The following is a 24,535-nucleotide window of genomic DNA, read 5'->3' as shown; positions in this document are numbered from 1 at the left end:
CTGATGATGATTGATCATAGATCACCGTAAACTAATACAATAGTAAATGAAGCTACCAAAAAGTGATGCAGAGACACAAAGTAAGCAAATGCTGTTTGAAAAATAGCACTGATAGACTTGCTTGACACTGAGTTGCCACAAACCTTCAATTTATTTAAAACACACACACACACACACACACACAGTATCTGCAAAGCACAATCAAGTGAAGTACAATAAAGAAGATCTCCCTGTGGAGGAGAACTGCAAAGACCCACAGTCCTAAAATTTCATTTTAGAATGCCATTAGCTATGGAATGCTATTGTTCAGTTGCTCAGTCATGTCCGACTCTTTTGTGACCCCATGGACTGTAGCCTGCCAGGCGCCTCTGTCCACGCGATTTCCCAGACAAGAATACTGGAGTGGGTTGCCACTTTCTTCTCCAGGGGATCTTCCCGACCCAGGAGACTCGGTTTGAACACAGTGGGTGCACATGTAGCTGAGGGCTGTGTTCAGTGCTCAGACTCTGGGGGACAGAGACTGACTCTGGAGAGGGGACACTGAAGTGGAGCTCAGCCCCACACATGCTGGAGCTGGGTGAGAAGTTGATGGATTCCTAGACAGCTTCTTACTCAGTGATGAACAGAAAGGGAACGCCTGCCTGCACTTTGGAGAGACTGAATCTGACCTGGCTGTGGTCTTTGGGGCCTGAGAGCAGTGGCAGGTCTGCGTGGCAGTGACAGGCCTGGTGTGGAGTTGTGGCCTCAGTCACGCTGGCATACACGGATCGGTGTGCGAGGGGACCCGAGGCCTGCTCTGGTGTGATGAGCAGTGACCGAGGACAGGGGCCAGGCCCCTGCTCCACTGCACCCAACACCTCCTATCAGGGCAACGCTGTCGCTTCCACATGGTACCCTAGTAAAATGATAGTGCTTTTCTCATCTTAAAAGGTCATTAATAAGAGGGGAAATTCAGCAAAGGTTGAAAAAGCAGTCGTGAGTATGAGTCTGTTCATGGAAAATTCTCAAGAAAAAAATGTAATTTGGTGGAAGGCAAGATGTACGAATATTTCCAGTCTTTGTAACTTGGGAAATTATAAAGGTCTTGGAATGTGTCTTATTCATACATGAGGGTTCTGGCATATGAATCCAGAGCACTCTCATTTATTCTACTTTGTCCTCCTGCCATGAAATCAGTGCCACCGTGTTTGTCTTCTCAGCGTCTAACCCAGAGAGAGCTGTCAAGGTCTACAGAGGCTTGAGAACATGAGCATGAACACGTCTTCCACACAAACTGGAGGACACAAAACTCCGTGCGTAAACTGGAGGACCCTAGCTCTGTACACAAACTGTAGGGAACTTCTGAGCAGAACGTATTTTAAGTCAAATTCAGCCCATGTCTATGTATTTGTGGTGGAAAGTACTAATATTCAGATAATTAATGGATGCAGTGTCCTCTGTTTTCTCTTCTGCATTATGTAACTTTCTCCATGCTGTAACTGTGATCATCTATTTCAGAGAAAACTGCAGCCGAGTAGTTGAAATATTTTTAGTGTGTTATATATGAACAAAGCATTTGCCATGAAAAAACTTTGAATTGTGTATTCAAAAACATCTTGAAGAGTGGTATTTGAAATGGGAAGACTTTGCTTCCTGTCCGAAATGGAATAGTCGTTCAGCTCTGTGCTGTCATGGCCTTGTAGAGCAATACTTAAAACATGCTTTCAGTTTATTAAAGGTTGGTTTTTTCCATGATATGTTTTATTCAACTGTGTAAACTTTTGAGGCCCTTCATCATAGTTAGTGACATGCACATGCTTGTTAATCACACTGTTTAAACGCCAAGCACAGTGTCCCCAGAGCTCACATTTCTGGAACCCGTAGGCTCCATATTCTGTCCTCACTAGCCCTCGGCAGTGACTCTTGCTATCAGCAAAGCTGAGTCATGGCCAAGCCAGTGCCGAGGGGTCATCAAGGAGGCAGGACCCTGGGGGCCATAGCCGCCACTGCTGGCCTCCTCGGCCACCTCCTGGCAAGAGGGTAAATCTGAATGAAGGCTGAGGTTGCCTCCCTCCTCCTCGTAATTGAGGGCTCAAAACTGTTTGCTCTTCTTATGGGAAGTGATACCATGGTGTGTATGGAGGAGCTTGGGTCGGGTGTTAGGGTTACCTGGAGTGACTGAGACGGAAGGCTGGCAAGAGCCCTTTGAAGAAAGACCTGAATGCAAAGGTGGATCCAGCCTGGAAAGCTCCAGGAGACGCACTTTCTAGAAAGACCATCGCTTGCAAAGAAGGATGAACTTTGTGTTTCAGGAAGCAGGGAACTGGCTTGACTGGGGCGCCACGACCCCAGGCCTGACACACAGGGGCCAGGGGAGGCAGGCAGCTTCCTCCTGTGTGCTGAGAGGCCCCAGGGGCTCAGGCCTGGGCTGCTCTGATCTGTGCCTCGACAAGAATGCTCCTGCTGTGCTGGATCACATGGAATGTGGAGGAGCAGGAACCCAAGGAGAGGGCCGAGGCTGTCTCGGGAGTCCAGATGGGAGGCGGGTGATCTGGGTGAGCTTGCTGTGCTTAACTGGAGGAAAGGAGAGAGACTCGCACTCTGTTAAAGGTGCCAGTGGCTGGATGTGGGGTGATGGAAGGAGGGGTCAGGGATGACTGTGTGCTGTTGGCTTGAGGGCAGCTCAAGTTACTGAGGGGAAGTGACCCGGGAGGCACTGAGTGGAAGTTGAGAGGTCCAGTACGTCCTTGAGATGGAGGTGCCCGTGAGAGACTAGACTAGAGAAGCCCGCCTGCACGTGAACTTGCAGTGGAGGAGAGAGGCGAAGCCCTGAGAACCAGGTGCCGTGCCCAGGACAGAGGGAAACACCATGAGCTGGGTCATATCTAGCTGTTAGAATTTAATGGAAGGCAGAGTTTTCCCCCTTAGTGTAATAGATAAACCAATGGAACAAGAGAGAAGATCCCAAATATATATAGGAATTTCATAAATAATATGCGTATTTCAAAACAATGGGGAAAGATTAGCCATTCGATAAGTGGTGTGAGGACAACAGATAAGCCATCTGGGAAGAAAGAAGCTGGATCTGGCTTATCTCAGCCTGCACTGGAGAAGGAAGTGCTGGGTCCACACAGGACAAGCCGAAAACCCGCGCTTAAACATGCACCCCCAGCCCCTCTCCCCCAGAGTGACAGCTCGTCCTCCCCACCAGACTCCTCGTGGAACTTACCTGCAGATGCACAGAACTGTGCTCTTCAACAGCGTAAATGGTCAGCATTAGAGGGTTAAACTAAATCACACCCAGTGGGGTACTTACTACACAGCTGTCTGTCTATGCTGTTGTATAAAAAGAATGAGGAAGCACTCTGTGATCTGATACCCAAACATCGATGTATTGGTTAAATACAGAAAGCAAGGAGCAGGGCAGTCTTTAAAATGTGCTGTGCTCCTTGGAAATTTATAAACAGAAACTCTGGAAAGACACGTAAAAAGCAACAGTGATAATCTGTGAAGGGCATATGATTACTAGGGGACAGAGGACAAGAATGGGAGGGAATCTTTGTCACATAACTCTGTATAATTTAATTTTTTTAATTATATATTATTTAGGAAAACAAAGGACTTTTATAGACAGTCGTTGCTCTTGGGAATTTTTAACCATTACCCATGGTTTTGGAAAGCAGTACATAGAGCAATGAAGATACACTCTTTGACCCTAAAATTCTTAGAAATTTAATTCATAAGAAACATAAAAAAATCACAAGAGTGCACACTATTCTTAATGGTAGCAATGCCTATAATAATGGAAAAATAGAAGCAATCCCAGTATTCAGTATAAGGAAGATTATTTAACACTGACAAACCTCACGATATAATATTGAGCTGCTGCATAATATACTGAAGAAGACCAGTGGAGACATTCATATAGCACGCACCTTTGTGCCACCTCCGTCACTCGTTGTTCTGGGTGTTAGGGATACAGCAATAAATAAGACCAAAAAAGGCAAAGTCTGTGCGCTAATGGAACCAACATTAGATTGGGGAACACTGGCAGCAGGCAAACACATACTGTATGAGAAAGTAATGTTGGTTCTGACTTCAAATAAACCTGGATGACCCAGTGGTTGCTGCTTTCACATAAGAATCGAGGCGAGCCTTGTGGATTACATAGTATCTGAGTGAAAGAGTGGAAGGAAACACACACCCTACCATAGTAAGATAGGTAGCCAGTGGGGATTTGCTGTATGACACAGGGTGCTCAAACTCAGTGCTCTGTGACCACCTAGAGGGGTAGGTTAGGGTGGAAGGTGGGAGGGAGCTTCAAGAGGGAGGGGACATACGTCTACCTATGGCTGACTTGTGTTGACGTATGGCAGAAACTAATACAATATTGTAAAGCAATTATCTGCCATTGGGAAAAAAAAATCCCAAAGGTGAGAAGCCATGAGGCATTTGGAGAGAGTGTCCCGGGGGCAGGGTGGACAGGGGTCTGTCATAAGAAGGTCAGGAAGCTGTGGCTGGACTGTTGACTCTATGCTCTGTGCAACTCAAAGCTTCTGGGAGGTTTTGTCAGAAGAGGATGTATCATAAATGCCATGTGAGAAGCACGGGGAATGGTGGATAAAGAGGTGGTGCACCCTGAAGACAAGGAAAAGGCAGGACTGCATGAAGTGTTGGATGTGGGGAGTGGAGTAAAGGGAGGAACCGAGAAGGATTCAGTGGTTTGGGCCACAAGATGAATGGTGGGTACCATAAGGGAGATAGGAAATTGAAGCGCTAACAGATGTGGAAAGAAGAAGGAAAGGGGTGGGTTTTGTTGTAGATGTGTTGAGTTTGAGGTACCTGTGAGTTACAGATGTAGAAAGAGAGAACTAAAATGAACTGTGTGATGAGTAAACTTACAGTTTTCGTGATGGGCACACGGGTGAGTAAACAGAGGTGGACGTGTGCTGGTATGTGGGAGGGTGTGTGTCTTCTGTGAGGTCCTGGGCCTGTGACACTCCAGGAGCACTGAGCACATTTAGCACCTGGGTATTAGCTTTTAAATATCTGAAAGAAACCAGGGCTTCTTGGTGAAATGGGTGATTCCAGGGTGGGGTGGGAGAAAATAGGATATGCATCTTGAACATTTTATGTGGAAAAGAAGGAATGTTCTTAAAGAATGATGGAAACATATCTGGAGGACACAGGAGCCAGCTTGAAAAAAGCCCACAACCAGCTGATTCTGGGATAAGTTGAGCATCACAATGATAGTTTGGGGTACAATCCATTGTCTGAGAATTCATGAATCCACAGTTTTTAAAAATTAATGATTCAAAAATTCGACAAGGACTAGGATAGTTACATAGCCTGACAGTATTTGCCACACAGTTTTTTTTTTTTTTTAAATTTCAGAAGGAAAAAGTAACTTAGAGTTGAGAAGCCTGATAGACATCACCTCAATTAAGTAATAAAACTGATCATCGTCGCAAATGGTCATTACTGAAATAGCATGCCCACTGTTAGCACACAGCAGCAATACATGAGCTGATCTCATCGTGAGAACATATCAGAGAAATCTAAAGTGAGAGTTTGTGTACCACAAAACTGCGTCCTTGGAGAATGTCAAGGTCATGAAAGTCAAGGAGGACTAGGATCCGACAGCAGCACGCAGCTCCGCGTTGTCTCCTGCTGCAGAGTGTGGGACGGACAGAGTGGGGAAACACGGAGCATGTGAGGGCAGACAGTGTTCCTTTCCTCACTTCTGTGGTCGTCAGTAGTGATTTTCACAGGAGAAGGTCCTTGTTTATAGGGATGACCCTCATTTGAGAGTGACTGGGCAGTAAGTGAGAGAAACAAGACGACAGTGCCGCCAGGGCTACTCAACTGATTTTGAGTAAAAACTTTCTTAGCTAAGATCTGTCCTTCCTTCATTTATCTTGTTCTATTTACAACTTCACTAGGACACTAGTGATTCAGGGTTGGGGGCGGGGAGGGAGAGGAGGGAATGCTTTGTACTGTATTTAGAAGTTTTAGAAAATTCGAAACTGTGAGACCTGTAGTTTCTCGAAGACGACAGAAGAGAGGGCTGCAGGGCTCCTGCTGGGAGGAGAGCATTGCTCTTACAGGGACTCACCGTGCTGGTCCACACACAGAGCTGGCCTGTGGCGACAGAGCGGGACAGGGGCTGCTCACAGGGCTGGGGGTGGGCGACCAGCTGGGAGAGCTGGGGCTGGAGGCCGGGTGTGGCCACTGTCCTGCCCTGACGTGGATTCATACCTGAGGACCTTCCTTCTCTCTGCAGTCGAGTCGTCTTCTGAAAGTGATCCCTCATCTGCTCTCTTGAGTATGATAAACTGAGTATGGTTTATTCTTTGAAGTTGAAATTATGTCATTATCAAACTCCCTAAAACAATTTACTATTGCTTAGTGATAGTGTCCCTAGAACAGGTGTTCTTAGGATTACAGAAGAACTTACAAACTCAATATTGATGTTTAAAAAAGAAGACAGCCTTGCATGCATGCCTCTTGCTGAGGTGGTTTGTGTTTTGTTTGGTAAGGTCAGAGCAGGTAGAACATGTACCTCTGCTTCACAAACACCGGTGATTTACACGCTGCTTGTTGGACAGGACCGGTTTCCAGGCCGGTTAGTCAGCTTCTAGTGTGAAACCCTGACTCAGAAGCCGGTCGTCTGGGATGAGTCACCCTGCTCCTGCTGCGTCACGAGGTCCAGCGCAGCCTGGTTGCTCTCAACTGGCGCCCTTCCTGGAACCACAGACCCTGAGGATATTCAGGACTCTTCTCTCCCAAGACTGCATGTAACCAGTGCCCCCACGATGCTCGGGAAGGTCGGAGCTGTCGCATTCAGTGCGGCCTTAGTGTGTCAGGGCTTCAGGCTTCACAGAGAACTCTGAGCGAGAGAGGCAGTGAGGACTCTGGGTTTGGCCGCCAAGCCACGTGGTGATCCAGGGAGCATCATGGAATGTGTGACCTCCCTCGGCAATACAGAAGCACTCAATGTCTTCTTCCTTCTTTGCACTCAGGCACAGGCCCCCGGCCTTTCAGGTTCAGCAGTGAGAGGCCATGGAAAGGTGGGAATACCAAATGACCCTCGTTTGAGAGTGACTGGGGGATGAATGAGGGAAAACAAGACCACAGCCCCCAGGGCTGCTCAGTGGATTTGGCACATTTTGAGTAAAAACTTTCTTAACTAAGATCCCTTCTTCCCTTCATCTGTCTTACTCTGATTTAGAACTTCACTAGGCCACTAATACTCCTACCCGTTGTAGCAGTGAAAAAGTCTCAGCTTGTGAACTAGCTGTATAAGGCATTTTAACACTGATTCTCGTCCACAAGTATTGAAACTTCTTCTTACACCTTCTGTCCCTACAAAGCCAGAATAAATGCCTGTCAGTTAATTCAGCTTGGTACATCAAGCACATATTGATCATCTGTAATACACAGCTAAGGGCTGCGATGGGCACGTGGAGAATACAAAGTATGTTCCCATCCCCAAGAATGTGCAGTCAAAAAGAAGAGAGAAAAGATCTACTCAGGTTTTTGAGTAGAATGTGATAAAAGCTAAAAGGCAAAAAATAAATCATTTTGCATACAAAGAAAAAGGAAGAATTGGGAACTTACATGGTTGTCCAGTGGCTAGGACTCCATGCTCTCAATACAGGGGTCCTGGGTTCAATCCCTGGTCAATAAACTGTGACACGCATGCCATAACTAAATATCCTGCATGCCACACCTAAGACCTGGTGCCACCAAATAAATAAATAAAATACTAAAGAAAGGAAAAAAGAAAATTGTTTACACTATAGAATGAGAAACATTGAGAAAGAAGTGGAATGAGTTTGTCTTTGAAAAATGAGCATCTTTAGACAGGTATGGTGGTGGGAACATGAAGTTTGTGTAGAGGAACTAATGGGAGCCCAGTGGAAACAGTGTCAGACTTTATTTTGGGGGGCTCCAAAATCACTGCAGATGGTGATTGCAGCCATGAAATTAAAAGACACTTACTCCTTGGAAGGAAAGTTATGACCAACCTAGATAGCATATTCAAAAGCAGAGATATTATTGATATGTTGCCAACAAAGGTCCGTCTAGTCAAGGCTATGGTTTTTCCAGTCGTCATATGGATGTGAGAGTTGGAACGTAAAGAAAGCTGAGCGCCAAAGAATTGATGCTTTTGAACTATGGTATTGGAAGACTCTTGAGAGTCCCTTGGACTTCAAGGAAATCCAACCAGTCCATCCTAAAGGAGATCAGTCCTGGATGTTCATTGGAAGGACTGATGCTGAAGCTGAAACTCCAATACTTGGGCCACTTCATGCGAAGAGTTGACTCATTGGAAAAGACCCTGATGCTGGGAGGGATTAGGGGCAGGAGGAGAAGGGGACAACAAAGGATGAGATGGCTGGATGGCATCACCGACTTGATGCACATGAGTTTGAGTGAACTCCAGGAGTTGGTGATGGACAGGGAGGCCTGGCATGCTGCGATTCATGGGGTTGCAAAGAGTCAGACATGACTGAGCAACTGAACTGAACCGAACTGAACTGAATGGGAGCCAAGACTCAGTTGGGGGTGAGGCTGCAGTAACTTGGTCTTAGACTCACACATGCATCAATCAGGAGACCTGCAGGAGTCATGAGCATGCCCTGGAACTTCCATAACTAGTTCAGTGATATGACTAACTGTCCCTTAGGAAAGAGTGTTTTAGAGCAACCTACAGGAGTGGTGAGAGGGAAGGACCAGGTTAGGAGATCAGTTAGGAGACATATCCCTAGTCCACGTAACATGCAAAGCAAGAAGCAAAACAGGAATGAGAAGGAAGGATGATGTTAAAAAAGATAAACATGGGGCAAATGGATTGACTGCAGCAACTGGATATGGAAAAGGAAATAAAGGTCACTTGCAGATTTTGGAACAGAGTGACCAAGAAATGGTGGGGCTGTGGCTGTGTTACACAAAGAGGGAACACACAGGAAGAACCTCAAGTCTGGGCCACAAGACACAGGACACTGGGAGTCCTCTGATGATAAAGTCATAGAACTGGATTAAATGAGATCCTGGTCAGTTACCTGTGCTCACGTTTCCCTGGACCTAAATAAACAACAGCAACAACTTTAGTCTGTATATCCTGGGAAGGATAGATGCATTTATACATCTCTGTGCTAATGATAGGCAAAAAATCTAATTAAATCCTCTCCTTTGGTGGGTTCAGACTATTTCTTTGAAGACCTACACTCATATACTTCATTTTTGAAAAGATATCACTGGCATGATATATATGTTCTTTTAAAATTATAAATACCTTTCATCTGTGATCTGAGCTTCTCTGGTGGCTTAGCTGGTAAAGAATCCACCTGCAATGCAGGAGACCTGGGTTCAATCCCTGGGTTGGGAAGATCTCCTGGAGAAGGGAAAGGCTACCCACTCCAGTATTCTGGCCTGGAGAATTCCATGGACCATATAGTCCATGGGGTCACAAAAAGTTGGACACAACTGAGCGACTTTCACTTCATCTGTGTTCAACTGATTTTTTGACAGGGGAGCTGACATTTTAACTGGGAAAGAATAGTAATTCCCACAAGTAGCCCTGAGAGAAATGGATATGCACATGCAAAAGAGTCAAGTTGACCCCTGCCTCAAATCATAAATAGGAATTATTTCAAAATAGATCATGGGCCTAAATATAAGAACTAAAACTATCATACTCAAAAGAAAAAATAGGAATATGTCTTCATAACCATATATACTGGGCAGTTGTTCCTTACATATGACACCAAAAGTATATACACACCCCAAAAATAAATAAATAAAGGGGACTTCATAAACACAGAAATTTCTTTGCTTCACAGGACATTCAGGAAAGTAACAGACAACCTAGAGAACTGGAGAAACTTTTTGCAAATCACGTATCTGGTAGGGGATTTGTAACCAAATAAATATAAAAGCTAATGCAAAAAGTTGCATCATTATAAAAAAAAGATAACCCAAATGAAAAACAGAGGATTTGATTAGACACTTCACCAAAGAAGTTGGCCAAGAATCGCATGATATCATCATTAGCCATCAGGGAAATGCAAATCAAAGCCACAGTGTGATATATAACCTCCCACCCACTGGGGTGGCTGTAATAAAATAGACAGCCAATAATATGTGTCTACAAGGATGTGGATAAAGGACCGAAATGGTATGGACCTAAGAGAAGCAGAAGATATTAAGAAGAGGTGGCAAGAATACACAGAAGAACTACACAAAAAAGATCTTCATGACCCAGATAATCATGATGGTGTGATCACTCACCTAGAGCCAGACATCCTGGAATGCAAAGTCAAATGGGCTTTAGGAAGTATCACTATGGACAAAAAGCTAGTGGAAGTGATGAAATACCATTTGAGCTATTTTAAATCCTAAAAGATGATGCTGTGAAAGCGCTGCACTGAATATGCCAGCAAATTTGGAAAACTCAGCAGTGGCCACAGGACTGGAAATGGTCAGTTTTCATTCTAATCCCAAAGAAAGGCAATGCTAAAGAATGTTCAAACTACCGCACAATTGCACTCATCTCACATGCTAGCAAAGTAATGCTTAAAATTCTTCAAGCCAGGCTTCAACAGTATGTGAACCATGAACTTCCAGATATTCAAGCTGGATTTAGAAAAGGCACTCTTAGAGTACATCATGAGAAATGCCAGGCTGGATGACGCACAAGCTGGAATCAAGATTGCCGGGAGAAATATCAATAACCTCAGATATGCAGATAACACCACCCTTATGGCAGAAAGTGAAGAGAAACTGAAGAGCCTCTTGATGAAAGTGAAAGAGGAGAGTGAAAAAGTTGGCTTCAAGCTCAGTATTCAAAAAATGAAGATCATGGCATCTGGTCCCATCACTTTATGGCAAATAGATGGGGAAACAATGGAAACAGTAACAAACTTTATTTTGGGGGGCTCCAAAATCACTGCAGATGGTGACTGCAGCCATGAAATTAAAAGACACTTGCTCCTTGGAAGAAAAGCTATGACCAATCTAGACAGTATATTAAAAAGCAGAGACATTACTTTGCCAACAAAGGTATGTCTAGTTAAAGCTCTGGTTTTTCCAGTGGTCATATATGGATGTGAGAGCTGGACTATAAAGAAAGCTGAGCGCCAAAGAATTGATGGTTTTGAACTGTGGTGTTGGAGAAGACTCTTGAGAGTCCCTTGAACTGCAAGGAGATCAAACCAGTCAATCCTAAAGGAAATCAATCCCGAATATTCATTGGAAGGACTGATGCTGAAGCTCAAGCTCCAATACTTTGACCACCTGATGCAAAGAACTGACTCATCGGGAAAGACCCTGATGCTGGGAAAGATTGAAGGCAGGAGGAGAAGGGGACAACAGAGGATGAGATGGCTGGATGGCATTACTGACTCGATGGACACGAGTTTGAGCAAGCTCTGGGAGTTGGTGACGGACAGGGAAGCCTGGTGTACTGCAATCCATGTAGTCACAAAGAGTCGGACATGACTGAGCAACTGAACTGAACTGAACAAAGATGTGGAGAAACTGGAGCCCTCATAATGGCTGGTAAAATGGTGCAGCCACTTTGGAAAACAGTCTGGCAGTTCCTCAAGAATCTAAACTTCGCATTACCATATGATCCAGCAAAGGTACTCCTCGGTATAAACCCAAAAGAATTGAAAACATATATCTATGTAACTTGTACACTGACATTCATAGCAGTATTACTTGTAAATGCAAGAATGTGGAAACAACGCAAATGGCCAACAGTGGTGGATGGATAAATAAAATGTTACATATGCATATAATGGAATACTATTCAGCAATAAACAGGAGTTCAGTACTGGCACTTCCTATTAATATAGCTTGGATGCGACTTGAAAATGTTATGCTGTGTGAAATAAGCCAGTCTCAGAAGGCCACAGCTTCCGTGATTTCATTCCTGTGAAATGTTCAGAGCAGACAGATCCATAGAGAGGAAGTAGATCAGTGTGTTTGGGGGAGGGGAGAGCAGGGAGGCCCTGTGACAGCTTGGGGCTTTTGGACTAATGTTCAGGGACTAGACAGTGCTGGTGGTTGGAGAACACGTGTATGTACGTAATGCCACTAAATTGTACACTTTAGAATGGTGGAATTGTATGTTTTATGTGTGTTTTGCCACAATATTTTTATTTGGGTGAATTTTATGGCATGTAAATTAGGTCTCAGTAAAGCTGTTATAAAAATACAAAGCATATCAGCCTGATTGTTTTCAGGGCATTGTGCTGAGGCGAAAGGTTCAATCCAAAGATCCTATAGTAGATGACTCCATTTTTATAACATTTCAAAGTGGCCAAATCTTAGAAACCGAGGACAGATCAGCAGTTTGTAAATGTTGGGGATGGAGGGGAGGGAAGGGAGGTGGGTGATAAAAGACAGCCAAGGCGTCCCTGTGGAGGACCCTGGGAGGTCCTTGTGGAGGTGGGTGCAGGACGTCCACAGTGGTGAACTTCACAGCACCAGGCACACGGCACACAGATACCATCGGGATGGGTGAGACGTGAGCCCAGGTGCGTGGCAGCCACGAGTGTCTGGTGTGATGTCTGACTGTTGTCGGCCTGGGACAGTGTGCCACTGGGGGAAGGGGCAGAACTGACACCTCTGTCCATGGGAATTTCACTTCAAAATGTGTAAGAGGAGCTGTGTCTCTTTGAAAACTTGTTCTGGAGGCGGACTTCTGTGGCTGTGAGATGTCCTCTTCCGACATGCCTCGGCCCAGTCTAGTCTCATCTCCAGGGGCGGTGACTGCGGTCCAAGTCCAGGACTCCAGTTATGTCCTGGTTACTTGTGTCCTCCTTCAGACCAAGCTTGCAGCAGGATTTATTGTTTGGTTAATTTCACCAATGCAGTATTTTCCGAAAATAAAGAGGAAGTGAAAGTGTGGAAAAGGCCTTTCTCGGGACTTTTGCCATGCTTTAGTTACGTTTAGCAGGGGAAAAAAAAGGTTGTTATTCTTTCCTATTCACTGATATTAGAAAGTTTCCATGTCACACTTTTATTTTAGCAAAGAGAAAATATGATTTTTCTGATGAATAAAACCACATTTCCGTGCAGTAGAGATCATCCTGCTAACATCTCATGTTGAAAAGATAAACAGCAGGATTAACTGTTTACTTTAGGAGCGCGGTCTGCTTGTTTTTCAGGAGGACACAGTGTCCTGCTGTATCTGGTTTCCCGTCTGCTTGCGGCTTGGAGCTGGGAAAGGCCCTGCCCCTCGTGCTACGCACCCCCTCCAACCCTGCCCCCCCACCTCACACCGCACCCCCACCCGCCCCCGCCCCGGGCTGGGTCCAAATTCCCCTCCCAACCTCTCCTCCCCTTTCTGTCTTTCCTGCTTTTTTTCTCACTTTATCCTGGAATTTCTTCTGTTTATTTCTTAGATTGGGTTTAGTAAGGGATCATAACGTGGCGAGAAGGACCGTTGTTGATCAGAGACTGCTTCGGTTGACTCTGACCTAGAATAGAGCAGCCGGACCTGACTCTGATTCCGGGAATTCTTAGTGAAGTGCTCAGAACTGCTTCCACGACTCATGTAAACATCCACATGTCACTTCATCTGCTTCTCCCTTGGAACACAAGCATCCGCAGACACACGTGTGCACACACGCTCACTGGTTCTCTCCCACTCTGCTTCTGTGTCTGTGATGCAGAGCCAGTGAACGAAAGGAGGGAAAAATAAATATTTTTGAAAAGTTGGGAAGGGGCATTTGAAGCTTCAGAAATTAAATTATAGGCTCTCTGAAACCCCCTCTGTGAATCAACAGTTTTGTTTTTCTTCTTCCTTATGCTTGTTTTGTTGCTTTCACAGATTAACAGTACATGCACATTCAGAATTTTTTAAATGTTCTTTAGTTAGCATGATGAGATGATGAGACATTCAGCCCATAAGAGAAGGAAAGAAAGAAGCATTCTTAAAGACAAACATTAACTCCATGGTGGACTTTATACTTCCATGGTGATACGGCTGAGGTTGAACCCTGCACCTCTTATCTGTTATTTTGTTGCTGGGCAGGTGCTGTGCAGCGCAGCAGTTTTACTCCCTTCCTCCAGCCTCACCCTCCTGGCTCATGAATGCAAGAAAGTCAAGGCACTGCAGCCAAGGGCTCTGGGACCAGGCGAGCGGCGGCCGAGGGTTTGTCATTGATTTCGACTGCTCAAGCAGAGAGGCGCTTTCCTTACAACAGACCCGGGTGGTGTGGTCGGCACCTGAGGCACCTCCTGAGCTGGCTTCAGGGAGGACGGCGTTGTTTCTGAGCCCTTTCCACTGCCTCAGTCACTGTCCTATGGGCCCTTCACGCAGGAGATCGGCCTTTTACAAAGGGGCTCACACCTCTTACCACTCAGGAGAGCTGATACCTGACCAGAGAATGCCACCTTCCTGTCAATCAGCTTTGTCTGGTAGCAAATTGGATTTGCCTGGTGGGTGAAGGAAACTGAGATGCTTAGGTGCAGAGTAGGGGCAGGCTCTTCACCAGGGGCTAAACAGATTGGAGTTACCTGGATTGTGAGGGTCAGAGCGGAGCTCCGAGCAGCCGGGCAGGTCTCCAGCGGTAGAGGAGCCCCTCCCCCACAGCCAGGCACCACATGCTGACAGCCATGAGAGGGGGGGAGGGGTTTACTTGGTGAAGGTCAGTCTTTTAGGCTTGGGTGGAACCTTGAGCTGAGATAAGTGGCATTCTCTTGCCAGACTCTTGGAGAGTTTTGAATGGCAGACTGACAGGCTCTTTAACCCTTCCTCCCTGGAGACATCTTCTCTGTGCTGTTTCAGCGTTTATCAACGTTTATCCAAGTGGACCACATCTGAAAGCAGCAGTTTACCTCCCATGCAAGGCTTGGGATCCCAGCATCAGTGCTCAGCATGCATGAAAGTCACCTGCAGCCTGGGGCATGGTGTCACTGGGTGTCCTGGGCGTCCTGGCTGGGGCTCCGAACATTCTCTGTTAAAACAACTACCTCCCGTGCCAGCGGCCGTGTTTCTACAACAGCATCCCCCTTACTCCCCAGTGGTAGGAGGTGGGCATGCTGGCTGTCCTGGGCCAGTGACTGACCCACCTGGCCCTGGACCCAAACCCTCCACCCCACACAGGCTGCTCGCTGCGGCTCCACACCGCCCCCAGAGCTGCCAACCAGGGTGACATCTCTACCTCCATCCCTGTTTCCATAAACATAACTGATTTTAAATTAAGAATAATGCATGGGAATACCCGAATAGTAAGTAGTCTTTCCCCTTATGACCACTTTCCCTCTATCTTTGTTCTTGCATAGTATTTTCCGGCCTTCTCTCAACTTCTCAAACATGGGAAAACTCCCATGTTGCTGTCCCAGTTTTTGAGTGTGCCTTGCGCCCTGCTCTTAAGTGTGTTCCTGTCAACCCTGTGCAGGACAGGCTTCAAGACCAGCCCTGGAAGAAGCCTTCCCCGACCACCTGGCCAGGCCCTTCCACCCCAGCACTTTGCCGCAGGCTCCAGCAGTCCCGCGCCTGTGCTCGTGTGTGTGCTTGGGCCAGGCCTTGCCCTGGGGAGGAGCTGAGGGCCCTGCCCAGGCCTGGGACCGCCGCAGTCCCGCTGTTCTTAGCACACAAGAAACCTCTCGAGGCTGGGGCACTGTTCGGGGCACGGGGATGAGCATGTTCGTGCCACTGTTACTGACTCTTCACCCCTCAAGGCCTCTCTACGTCAAGCACTCCTGCGTCTGACCCAGTAATTTTGCATTTGGCTCATTTCTTGTGTTCACACAAGTCAAGGTGTCTTTTAAGGAAAAAAGAACAAGTCACACTTAAGTCTGTGAACTCAGAGAGTTTCCAAATACTCTTATAACTCACAAATAATGGCTGAAGAGCCTGGCACATGCTGGCTGTCCAGAGGGTCTTTGTTTGGCGAGGATGTGAGTTGCAGAGTCAGATAAGAACCAGCTTCTGGAGTAGCAGTGAGTGCACGGTGGACTCTTCCCTCACAAACTAGCATTGTAGCTGCAGAAACTGAACAACAATCATTTGAGCTTTTGGAAATTGTCCTAAGGGCACACAGCAGATGGAGGACATTCCATCTGTAGAATCATGGAAACCTACTATGTCTCAGTAAGAACAGTGAGTCTGTGGCTCTTGAGCCTTGACCCACTTCCTGCCAGCTGCTCCTGCTCTAGGCTCTGCTCCAGGGCCACAGACAGTGCCCAGTCCAGCACTCGGTCTCCTTCTAGGAGGGCTGTCCACCACATCCCTCATCCCCAGGCCTCTGTTGAGAGGCTCCACCCCAAGTGTGGGGGGCCAAGAGTACCTCCCCTAGCTCACCCTCAGGGTGAGAGGCTCGCCCAGAAGACCCACGCCCACCAGCACCCATGCTGGGGCAGAGGCATCCGTGCAGGCAGAGGGGCACTGCCCAGAGGGAGGTGGTACCCGAGAGTGAAGGGAACGGGATCTGGGAGAGCAGTTCACAGAGTGCTTCAGGCAGATGACAGAGCCATGAGCAGGTAACAGAGAGCATCAGGGAAAGAGCCAAGGGCTGCCCAGGAATCGCTGTCGGACTTGAGAGACAGGAGGGGTGCGCTCAGGAGCAGTCGGCACACCCACGGGGAGAGGTGGATACAAAGCTCACTGCCCTGCAGGCCTCCACACCGCCTCCGTCCCCACACTGGACAGTCAGCTGCTTGACCCATGGACAACTCTTAGAGCCAGTATCAATGTCTTATAGCCACAGCATATTAAAAAAATGTCACATGTGTGGAAATTTAACACTAGTATCTTTAAGATAGATAGGGCATTCTTCTGGTTTCCACCTGCCAAATAACCACTCCCGAACAGACTGAAACCATAGTGCATCAGGTGAGCGGACAGGGGTTTCCTGGTGTTCTTGGGTATAAAATACTATATTGCAAGGAAAATTGAACACAGTAATAATTATATATGATTTTGATGTATTTTTACCTCTGTAGATCTGACAAAGTAAATTTTAGAAAAATTATCGCTAGCAACATTTTGGTGATGATTTTCAAGGAATACCTATTAATATATTTGAATATTAATGTTTGGTAAAACATAATTTGATTGCTAAGTAATGTCTGACTCTTTGCGACCCCATGAACTGCAGCATGCCAGACTCCCCTGTCCTTCAGTGTCTTCTGGAGTTTGCTCAAACTCATGTCCATTAAGTCAGTGTTGCCATCCAACCGTCTCATCCTCTGTTGCCTCTTCCTCCTCCTGCCCTCAATCTTTCCAAGCATCAGGGTCTTTTCCAATGAGTCAGCTCTTTGCATCAGGTACAGAAAGTATTGGAACTTCAGCATCAGTCCTTCCAGTGAATATTCAGTATTGATTTCCTTTAGGATTGACTGGTTTGATCTCCTGGCTGTCTAAGGGACTGTCAAGAGTCTTCTCCAGCACCACAGTTTGAAAGCATCAATTCTTCGATGCTCAGCTTTCTTTATGATCCAACTCTCACATCTGTATGTAAAGGTTGATTAGCTGATTATTAAGTATAATATTTATAGTTTTTCGGATACTCTAATTGTTATGCCTTTAGACTGTGCTGCCATATGTAGCTGTTTACATTTAAACTAATTACAGTTAGGTAAAACTTAAAATTCAGCTCCTCGCCCACGTTAGCCGCATTTGAAGTCTCAGCAGCCTGCGTGGCTGCCGCAGCGGGTGCAGAGCCACGCATCAGCACGGTTTTTGAGCCCACACGCTGCTGCGGGCTGCCGTTCTCTGCTTTGCTCCTCACTCCCACTGTGTGTTCATCGGGTTTACCTGTCTTGACATAAGGAGTTTAGCTTCATTTCTGGCTAATTTCTTAGCCTGGTAATTTCCCAGTTTTGTACATTTAAAAAGAGATTTATGTTAAATATGTTTATATGTTCATTTTATCTTATTGTTAAGAGTTCTCTTATGTAACATTATGTGGTCTTGGGCAAGACCCGAAAACCTTCTGATCTTCAGTTCTCTGTATGCTGAGTGAGGGTGAGAATAATCACACCCTCAGAGGCCATCTAAGGATAAAATGATGCCCATGGAACAGGGCCTGGCACCCACCACCCACTGTCAAGATGATGCATTTCTAACCCATGCCCACTCAAAAAAATTAATGTTTGTTATTTTAAGCTTCTAACTTGTAGAATGACTTGCTGTGTAGCAATAGGTAGCTAATCGAATAACTAGTCAGTGAGGCAGACAAAAAAAGTTAGTGAAGGAACACAAGACTTGAAAAATACACTTAAGTAACTTGACTTACAAATCTCATACAAAACCATCTTTAACAACTAGAGCATGTCCATTCTTCTTGGTTGATATTGTCTTAAAAAGTGATTGTGTGCTAGGCCATACAGCAGATCCTACAAATGTAAGAGAACCATTATCAGAGAGCATATTCTTTCACTGTAGTACAATTAAATTAGAGTTAATGACAAAAATATGTGCATTTTCAATCCTTACAGAAAAAAATTTTAAATACTTCCAAATAATTCCTGGATCAAAGAAGAAATAATAATGGAAATTTAAAAATACCTAGAACTGATGAATAATCGTAAAAATACTAAATATCAAATTTTATGTGATATCATTAGTTTGATACTTAGAAGAAATGTTATAGTCTAAGCTCACTTTAGAAAGAAGGGAGGTTCAAAATTAAATAAGCCAAGGCTCTAACATAAAAAGCAATTTAAAAATAATAGGATAAATACCAAGAAAATAGAAGGAAGGAGATTATAAGCATAAGGGTAGAAATTAATGACATGAACTGAGTAAACAAAGCCAAGAGTTGGTTCTTTGAAATGATTAATAATAATTCAATGAAAAACTCATAAAGAGAGGAGAGAAGATGTAAATAAGCACAACTGAAAAGGGAAGATATGAGGATCAGCCCCATCAGTTAGAGATGCAGTGAGAGGGTATTATTCTATCTTTATGCTAATAAACTTGAAAATGTAAACAAAATGGATAAACCCCTAGAAAAATATAACTTACCAGAAAATCCCCCAAAGTTCAACTGTTATTCAAGAAATTGAGAGTTAAAGTCTTCCCAGGTAAAGAAAGCATGGTAGCGAAGTCATTTTATTACTAAATCCTTTCAAAGTCATGTGTCGAAAAACATATGACTCAAGTCTTATATGAAGTCTTCACATGAAAAAGGAATTCCTATCAGCTCATTATATGAAGCTGATATAAAGAATCCTGATACCAAATCTAAGAGAGAAAATTAAAGGTCCATATCACTCATGGGTATAGATAACAAGTCTGAATACACAGCAGAATCCTTGCTCTTTCTTGGGAGTAAAAAATTGGTTTCATACTTGGTAAACTGTCATTGTCATTTAACCACATTAGTAAAGGAGATGAAAACATACAGTCTTTTCATTGACTACAAAAAATGCATTTTATAAGCTCTAATACCCATTCATGATTTTTAAACTTTCTCAGTAAACTAGGAATCTTTAACCTGATGAAGAATATCTACAACCAAAAAAAAAAAAAATTGAGGATACAAACTTTCTTTAAAATCAAGAACACAATGAGGATGCCATGTCACTGCCTCTGTTCACTGTGGCACTGAAGACATTCAAGGGCAGTCAGAGAAGATGATGCAAAAAGAGCATCGGGGCTGGGAGGTGGACGCTTTCCTTATGCACAGACCAGATGGTAACTTGTACCTCCTTAGAAGTGTTGTGAATAGTAAACTCCATTAGGATTGATGAATTACAGGAGCTGATTGTACTTTTTCCATCCTTTGGCCACAAAGAAAAACACCATCTAAAACAGCAAGCACAGTCATGCGCAGTCTAGTCACAGACCGACGGAGGTGGAGCATGGGCTGTACAGAGAACCTTGTTCTAAAAACTGCCCTGAGCGCCCCTCCCTCCCCCCAAGGCAGGACGGACTCCTGGTGCCGTCCCTGTGCCAGCCCGAGCGCCCTTCCTGCTCACAGCCCCAGAGCTCACTCCCCACCATCTCCTTACAGTGAGAACATTCCAGCTACTGCAGTCACCCCCAGGGTACTACCTCCCTGCGAAGGCATTCGTGTTCCCTGAATGTGATGTAATTTATGGGAAACACCTCTTGATTCAGGAAAAACAAGTTGATCGAGGGCCTTTTCTGTGCAGACCTGCAGTGGTTTTTGAAGATTGCTGGTCAGGAGCAGGAAACAAGTGTAGTGCTTGGGGCTCCTGTGTGCTCCTCAGCCCGCTCCCACTGGGAGTGTGCTGACCGCCCGGCTCCCGTCCCGTGGGCCAGAGGGACAAAGCTGCCTGTGAGAGCAGAGCAAGGCGGGAGGGTGTGTGTGCTGGGTGTGAACACGGTGAGGAGAGTAGTAGGGGGGCCTGAGTGCCTCCCTCCCCCCCAAGTCAGGACGGACTCCAGGCAGAAGAATAAACAGGAGCACCCTTCCTGGGTCATCTGCGACATGGGCAAACGTCAGAGCAGGTTTAAGGCAAGGGTAGGATCCAGTTCCCCACCTCCCCCTTCTCAACACAAGCAGTCAGAAATTCTCTCTAGTTTCAGGTAGGATTGAAATATATACATTACCATATGCAGAGTAGATAGCTAGTCGGAAGTTGCTGTGAGCCTTGAGGAGATCAACCCAGTGCTCTGTGATGACCTAGTGGGGTGGGGTAGGGTGGGGTGGGGAGGGAGGTTCCAGAGGGAAGGGATATATAAACACTTATGGCTGATTCCCATTGTTGCATGGCAGAAACAAATACAACATTGTGAAGCAAGTATCCTCCAATTAAGAAAAAAATTCTAGTCTTAAAAAGCAGATCCTTTTGGACTCTGTGGGAGAAGACCAGGGTGGGATGATTTGAGAGAAGCATTGGAACACGTATATCATCATAAATGTGAAACAGATCGCCAGTCCAGGTTCGATGCATGAGACAGGCACTCAGGGCCGGTGCACTGGGATGACCCTGAGGGGTGGGATGGGGAGGGAGGTGGGAGGGGAGTTCAGGATGGGGAACACATGTACACCCATGGCTGATTCATGTCAGTGTATGGCAAAAACCACTACAATAATTGTAAAGTAATTAGCCTCCAATTAAATAAATTTAAAAACAGATCCATGGAGGTTTTTGTATACATCTTGACTTCATATATGTTAACAGTAATACAGAGCAGTGTGAAATGCTCCAGGGGTCGGTGAGGCGACCGAGGGCATGAGAGTGGGTGTAGCACCCCCTGCCCTGCCCTCTCACAGCTGGCAGATGGAGCCTGGTCACCTGCCCCTGCCTCAGCCTGAGTTAGACTAGGAGCAGAGGAGCAAGTCAGGGCAAACCGAAGGGCTTCCCTCCTAGAGGCTCTGCATTGCGGAATGGTCAGGGGACAAAACCACAGGATAGGTGTAACATGGAAGTGCGTGCTGTCTTCATCCCTGCCTTCACTCGGCAGGCTGCTCCAAACAGGACAGGATCATGAGAGACCGTGGCTCAGTGTTGAGCATCCATACGAAACATAAATGTTTCTGTTACGGCAGACAGGGTAAACAAGGGAAAGGGGCTACTCTGTGTCTGGCAGTGGTAAAATACTTGATTTGAAAGGTGGTCTCAGTGTGCTCTTGTAAAGCACATTGGGGTTAGGGCGTAGTTATCTTCCTGAAGAGAATTCTGTCTCCTACTGTTTTCTGTGGGTGGTGGTCCACGCACCTGCTTGTACAAATCTAAGAAGTGCATGTTTTAGTTCAATATTGTTCATTTATCCTGGTTCACCTATTTGGGAAGATGCCTACAGTGGATTTCTGTTGAAGGAGAAGGAAATTCTGGTCTCTGTACCGAATCAAAACCTGTTTCCTAAAGAGCACATGTGGATGCTTTTTTGTAGAGTCTGCCTTCTTGTGCAAGACGCCCTTGGACTCTTCAGTGAGGTGCACTTGGAGGGCGGCATCCTGAAAGACAGGCGGCTGGAGGGGAAGTGCTGCAGGCTGTCAGGCATGAAGGTTCTGCAGAAGGTCACCAGAGCAAGGTGAGACATCTGTACTTTTATTTTTAGGCCTGAAAGTTTGCCTCTAAAACAAGGCTGGGAGTTGGGTTAAGCTCATAAAGTATTTCTGAGAGAAACAGTATAAGTGACAACAGAAATAATGTTGCAAGTTTAGTGATTCACAGTTTTATTAAGATTAGGATTAAAAATGCTATACATGTGTCTTTTCATTCTAAAGTTTTTTCTATATACTATCTATACTAATAAGGTAGCTTCGCATGAGTCAGTTTATATAAATGAAAATACAACTTTGTGAAAAGGCATTTCAGAACTCTTTATTTTGCCGTGTTTTTTGCTTTCCATGGCAAGAAAGCATATTTTCTGTCGAGCTGCATGGCACCTCACCCTCGATGTTGTTTTGGGTAGAAATAGTACATGGATCTGGCCCAGCAGTTCATTGTTCCATTCAAGTAATCATCTTAGTCTTGAATTAGGGGAAAGAAGAACATTTTTAATGGAACTATCCAGTCATGTAGAGAATTGTAAACAGTGAATTTGGGGATTTCTCATTGGAGCCTCTTTCCTCAAACAGCATGTCATTGTAGGTCTTGATGTCCGTGTTTTGCTGGAGTAACGTCTCAGCTTGTCACACTGTCTGCGGGAGGGCAAGCCCATCATGTGCACATGCGGTCTGACTTGGAGCAGGTTGGAAGCCGGTGGTTTGCACCGCAGCCGTCTGCTGTGGTCTTCCTAAACTTGGAGCATTGCCGAGCATTCCTCCACCTGACCTCCATCCACAGTCCGCTCTCCCCATCCCGGCTCTGTGCCTAATCTGTCTTTCACGTGGCACCAGGCAGGTGAGCAGTGGCTCCACCCAGGACCCTGCTTTCCTGAAGGACAGATCCCTTGTGAGCCCTGCGTTGATCCATGCATGTTTGTCTTGTAACAGATTCTTCCTCCTGTTTGTGGAAAGGTGGCTGTATTATAATGTAATTGCCTTATACGTTAGGCACAGCACTGCCCAGATATTTGGAAAGCCCAACTGGGCCGCATGAACCTTGTCCTTATGAAGTTGAACCCCATTTAGCCCTTGGTTTCAGAATCACAAGCATCTGGAAAGACCGTGTGTAGTTGTGGTAAGCGAGGTGTTGCCCTGACATTAGCCTGGCGGCAGTAACTCCACTGGCCCTGTGTAGACCTCCCAGAGGTGCACTCAGCACGGTTCCCCCCGTCGCCACCACACACCAGGTACGTGGGGCTCTGCGTCACGTGCATCTCAATGGAGCCCCTCCAGCTGGCAGATCTCCTGGAGTGCTGCAGGCCAAGGGGCTGCTTCTGGGGACACACTTCCTGCTGGTGAAGGCGGGACTCACCTCCAGGGCCGTGCTCCTGGGGACTGACAGAGCCTGGGGCCCAGGGGCTCTGGCTCCATAAAGCACCTGCTCTTTACCGTGAGGCCACAGAACCGTCTGTGTACCTGACATTTAACCGGGTTCTTGTGAGTTGTACTGGAGGTATACTATTGTCTACAACATTGCCATAGGACATATTTTTTCTGTAGGAAATGCACTGAGTAATCTAAATAATTTGTTTACAGACAAACTTTTGGAACCCACTCCATTTTTAAGTTGAACTAAAATTTGACTAAATGTCATTTAGTTGCTAAGTCATGTCCTACTCTTTGCCACCACATGGACTATAGCCCCCCAGGCTCCTTTGTCCGTGAGATTTTCCAGGCAAGAATAATGGGGTGGGTTGCTATTGAAATAGTTGATACTTCTTTTTAGGTTGGAATTAATTTCTTTATCTTATGTATTTAACTTTACTTTGACATGTAACCATCCAAATAGATTGTCTTTTTGTTCTTTTGGAAGCTATATTTCTTCAAAACAAATTATTTAATAGTTTTGGAATGCTGAATGTTATAATTGCCTATTAGTGACATCACCCACTGCCAGTCATCCATCCATGGCCCAGTAAACAAAAATTGTCTCTTTTTTCCCCTAAATTATTGTGTTTCGTAGCAACTCATAAACCTTAACAAAATATATTTCTCATAAATCTTAACAAAATAGACTTACTTCCCAGAACTCAAGCTAAAATGATTAATTGTAATTATATAACTCCAATGTCTAATATAGAAAGCTGCTTCTTTGTCAGTTTGAAGGTAGTTTTTGTTTGGGCTAAGTCATGGAGTCGTTTAAATTTTAGCTCCTGATGGTCCACTGTCCTAGTGGCAGCTCTAGGTGGACTGATGGCCTCGGGGCTGGGCCCCTGTGCAGGGCACCCCACCCTGTTCACCTTCCCCCCTTGGAATGGTTGAACAAAAACAGCCGTCTTTTGTGTTTCTCTGACACATTTTTGGTGTTTTGTGTCCCTACTGACCAGTTAAAGTGAGAAGAGTCAGGAAAATAGCCTGGATGTAATGGCAAAGACCCTTTCAAATAGCACTGCTGAGCCCACCCCTGCCCTGCTCGCTTCTTCCCCAGGACTCAGGCTGTTTGTCCAGGGACAGGCGTGTCCCCTGACCTTTGTTCTCCCAGGTGGCCTCTGCAACGGTGTAGAGGTCAGATAGGCTGAAAACTCACTTTACTTTGATGTCCTAATTCTGGGTATGAGCTTTAT

At 45.6% G+C, this 24,535-nt stretch overlaps 1 protein-coding gene across 6 annotated transcripts in view; it reads left to right on the top strand.

The window, feature by feature from the left end:
- Window positions 1-24,535, top strand: part of SPIDR (scaffold protein involved in DNA repair) — a 275,902-nt gene that overhangs the window by 212,203 nt on the left and 39,164 nt on the right. For all 6 annotated transcript variants that reach the window (XM_027560936.1, XM_027560940.1, XM_027560937.1 and 3 more), the window contains one exon: window positions 21,812-21,952. In XM_027560936.1, the coding sequence (XP_027416737.1) occupies window positions 21,812-21,952 (141 nt within the window). The remainder of the gene's footprint in view (window positions 1-21,811; window positions 21,953-24,535) is intronic.

Source organism: Bos indicus x Bos taurus, chromosome 14, assembly GCF_003369695.1.
Source record: "Bos indicus x Bos taurus breed Angus x Brahman F1 hybrid chromosome 14, Bos_hybrid_MaternalHap_v2.0, whole genome shotgun sequence".
NCBI classification, from domain to species: domain Eukaryota; kingdom Metazoa; phylum Chordata; class Mammalia; order Artiodactyla; family Bovidae; genus Bos; species Bos indicus x Bos taurus.
This window is presented reverse-complemented; position numbering and strand designations above follow the sequence as displayed.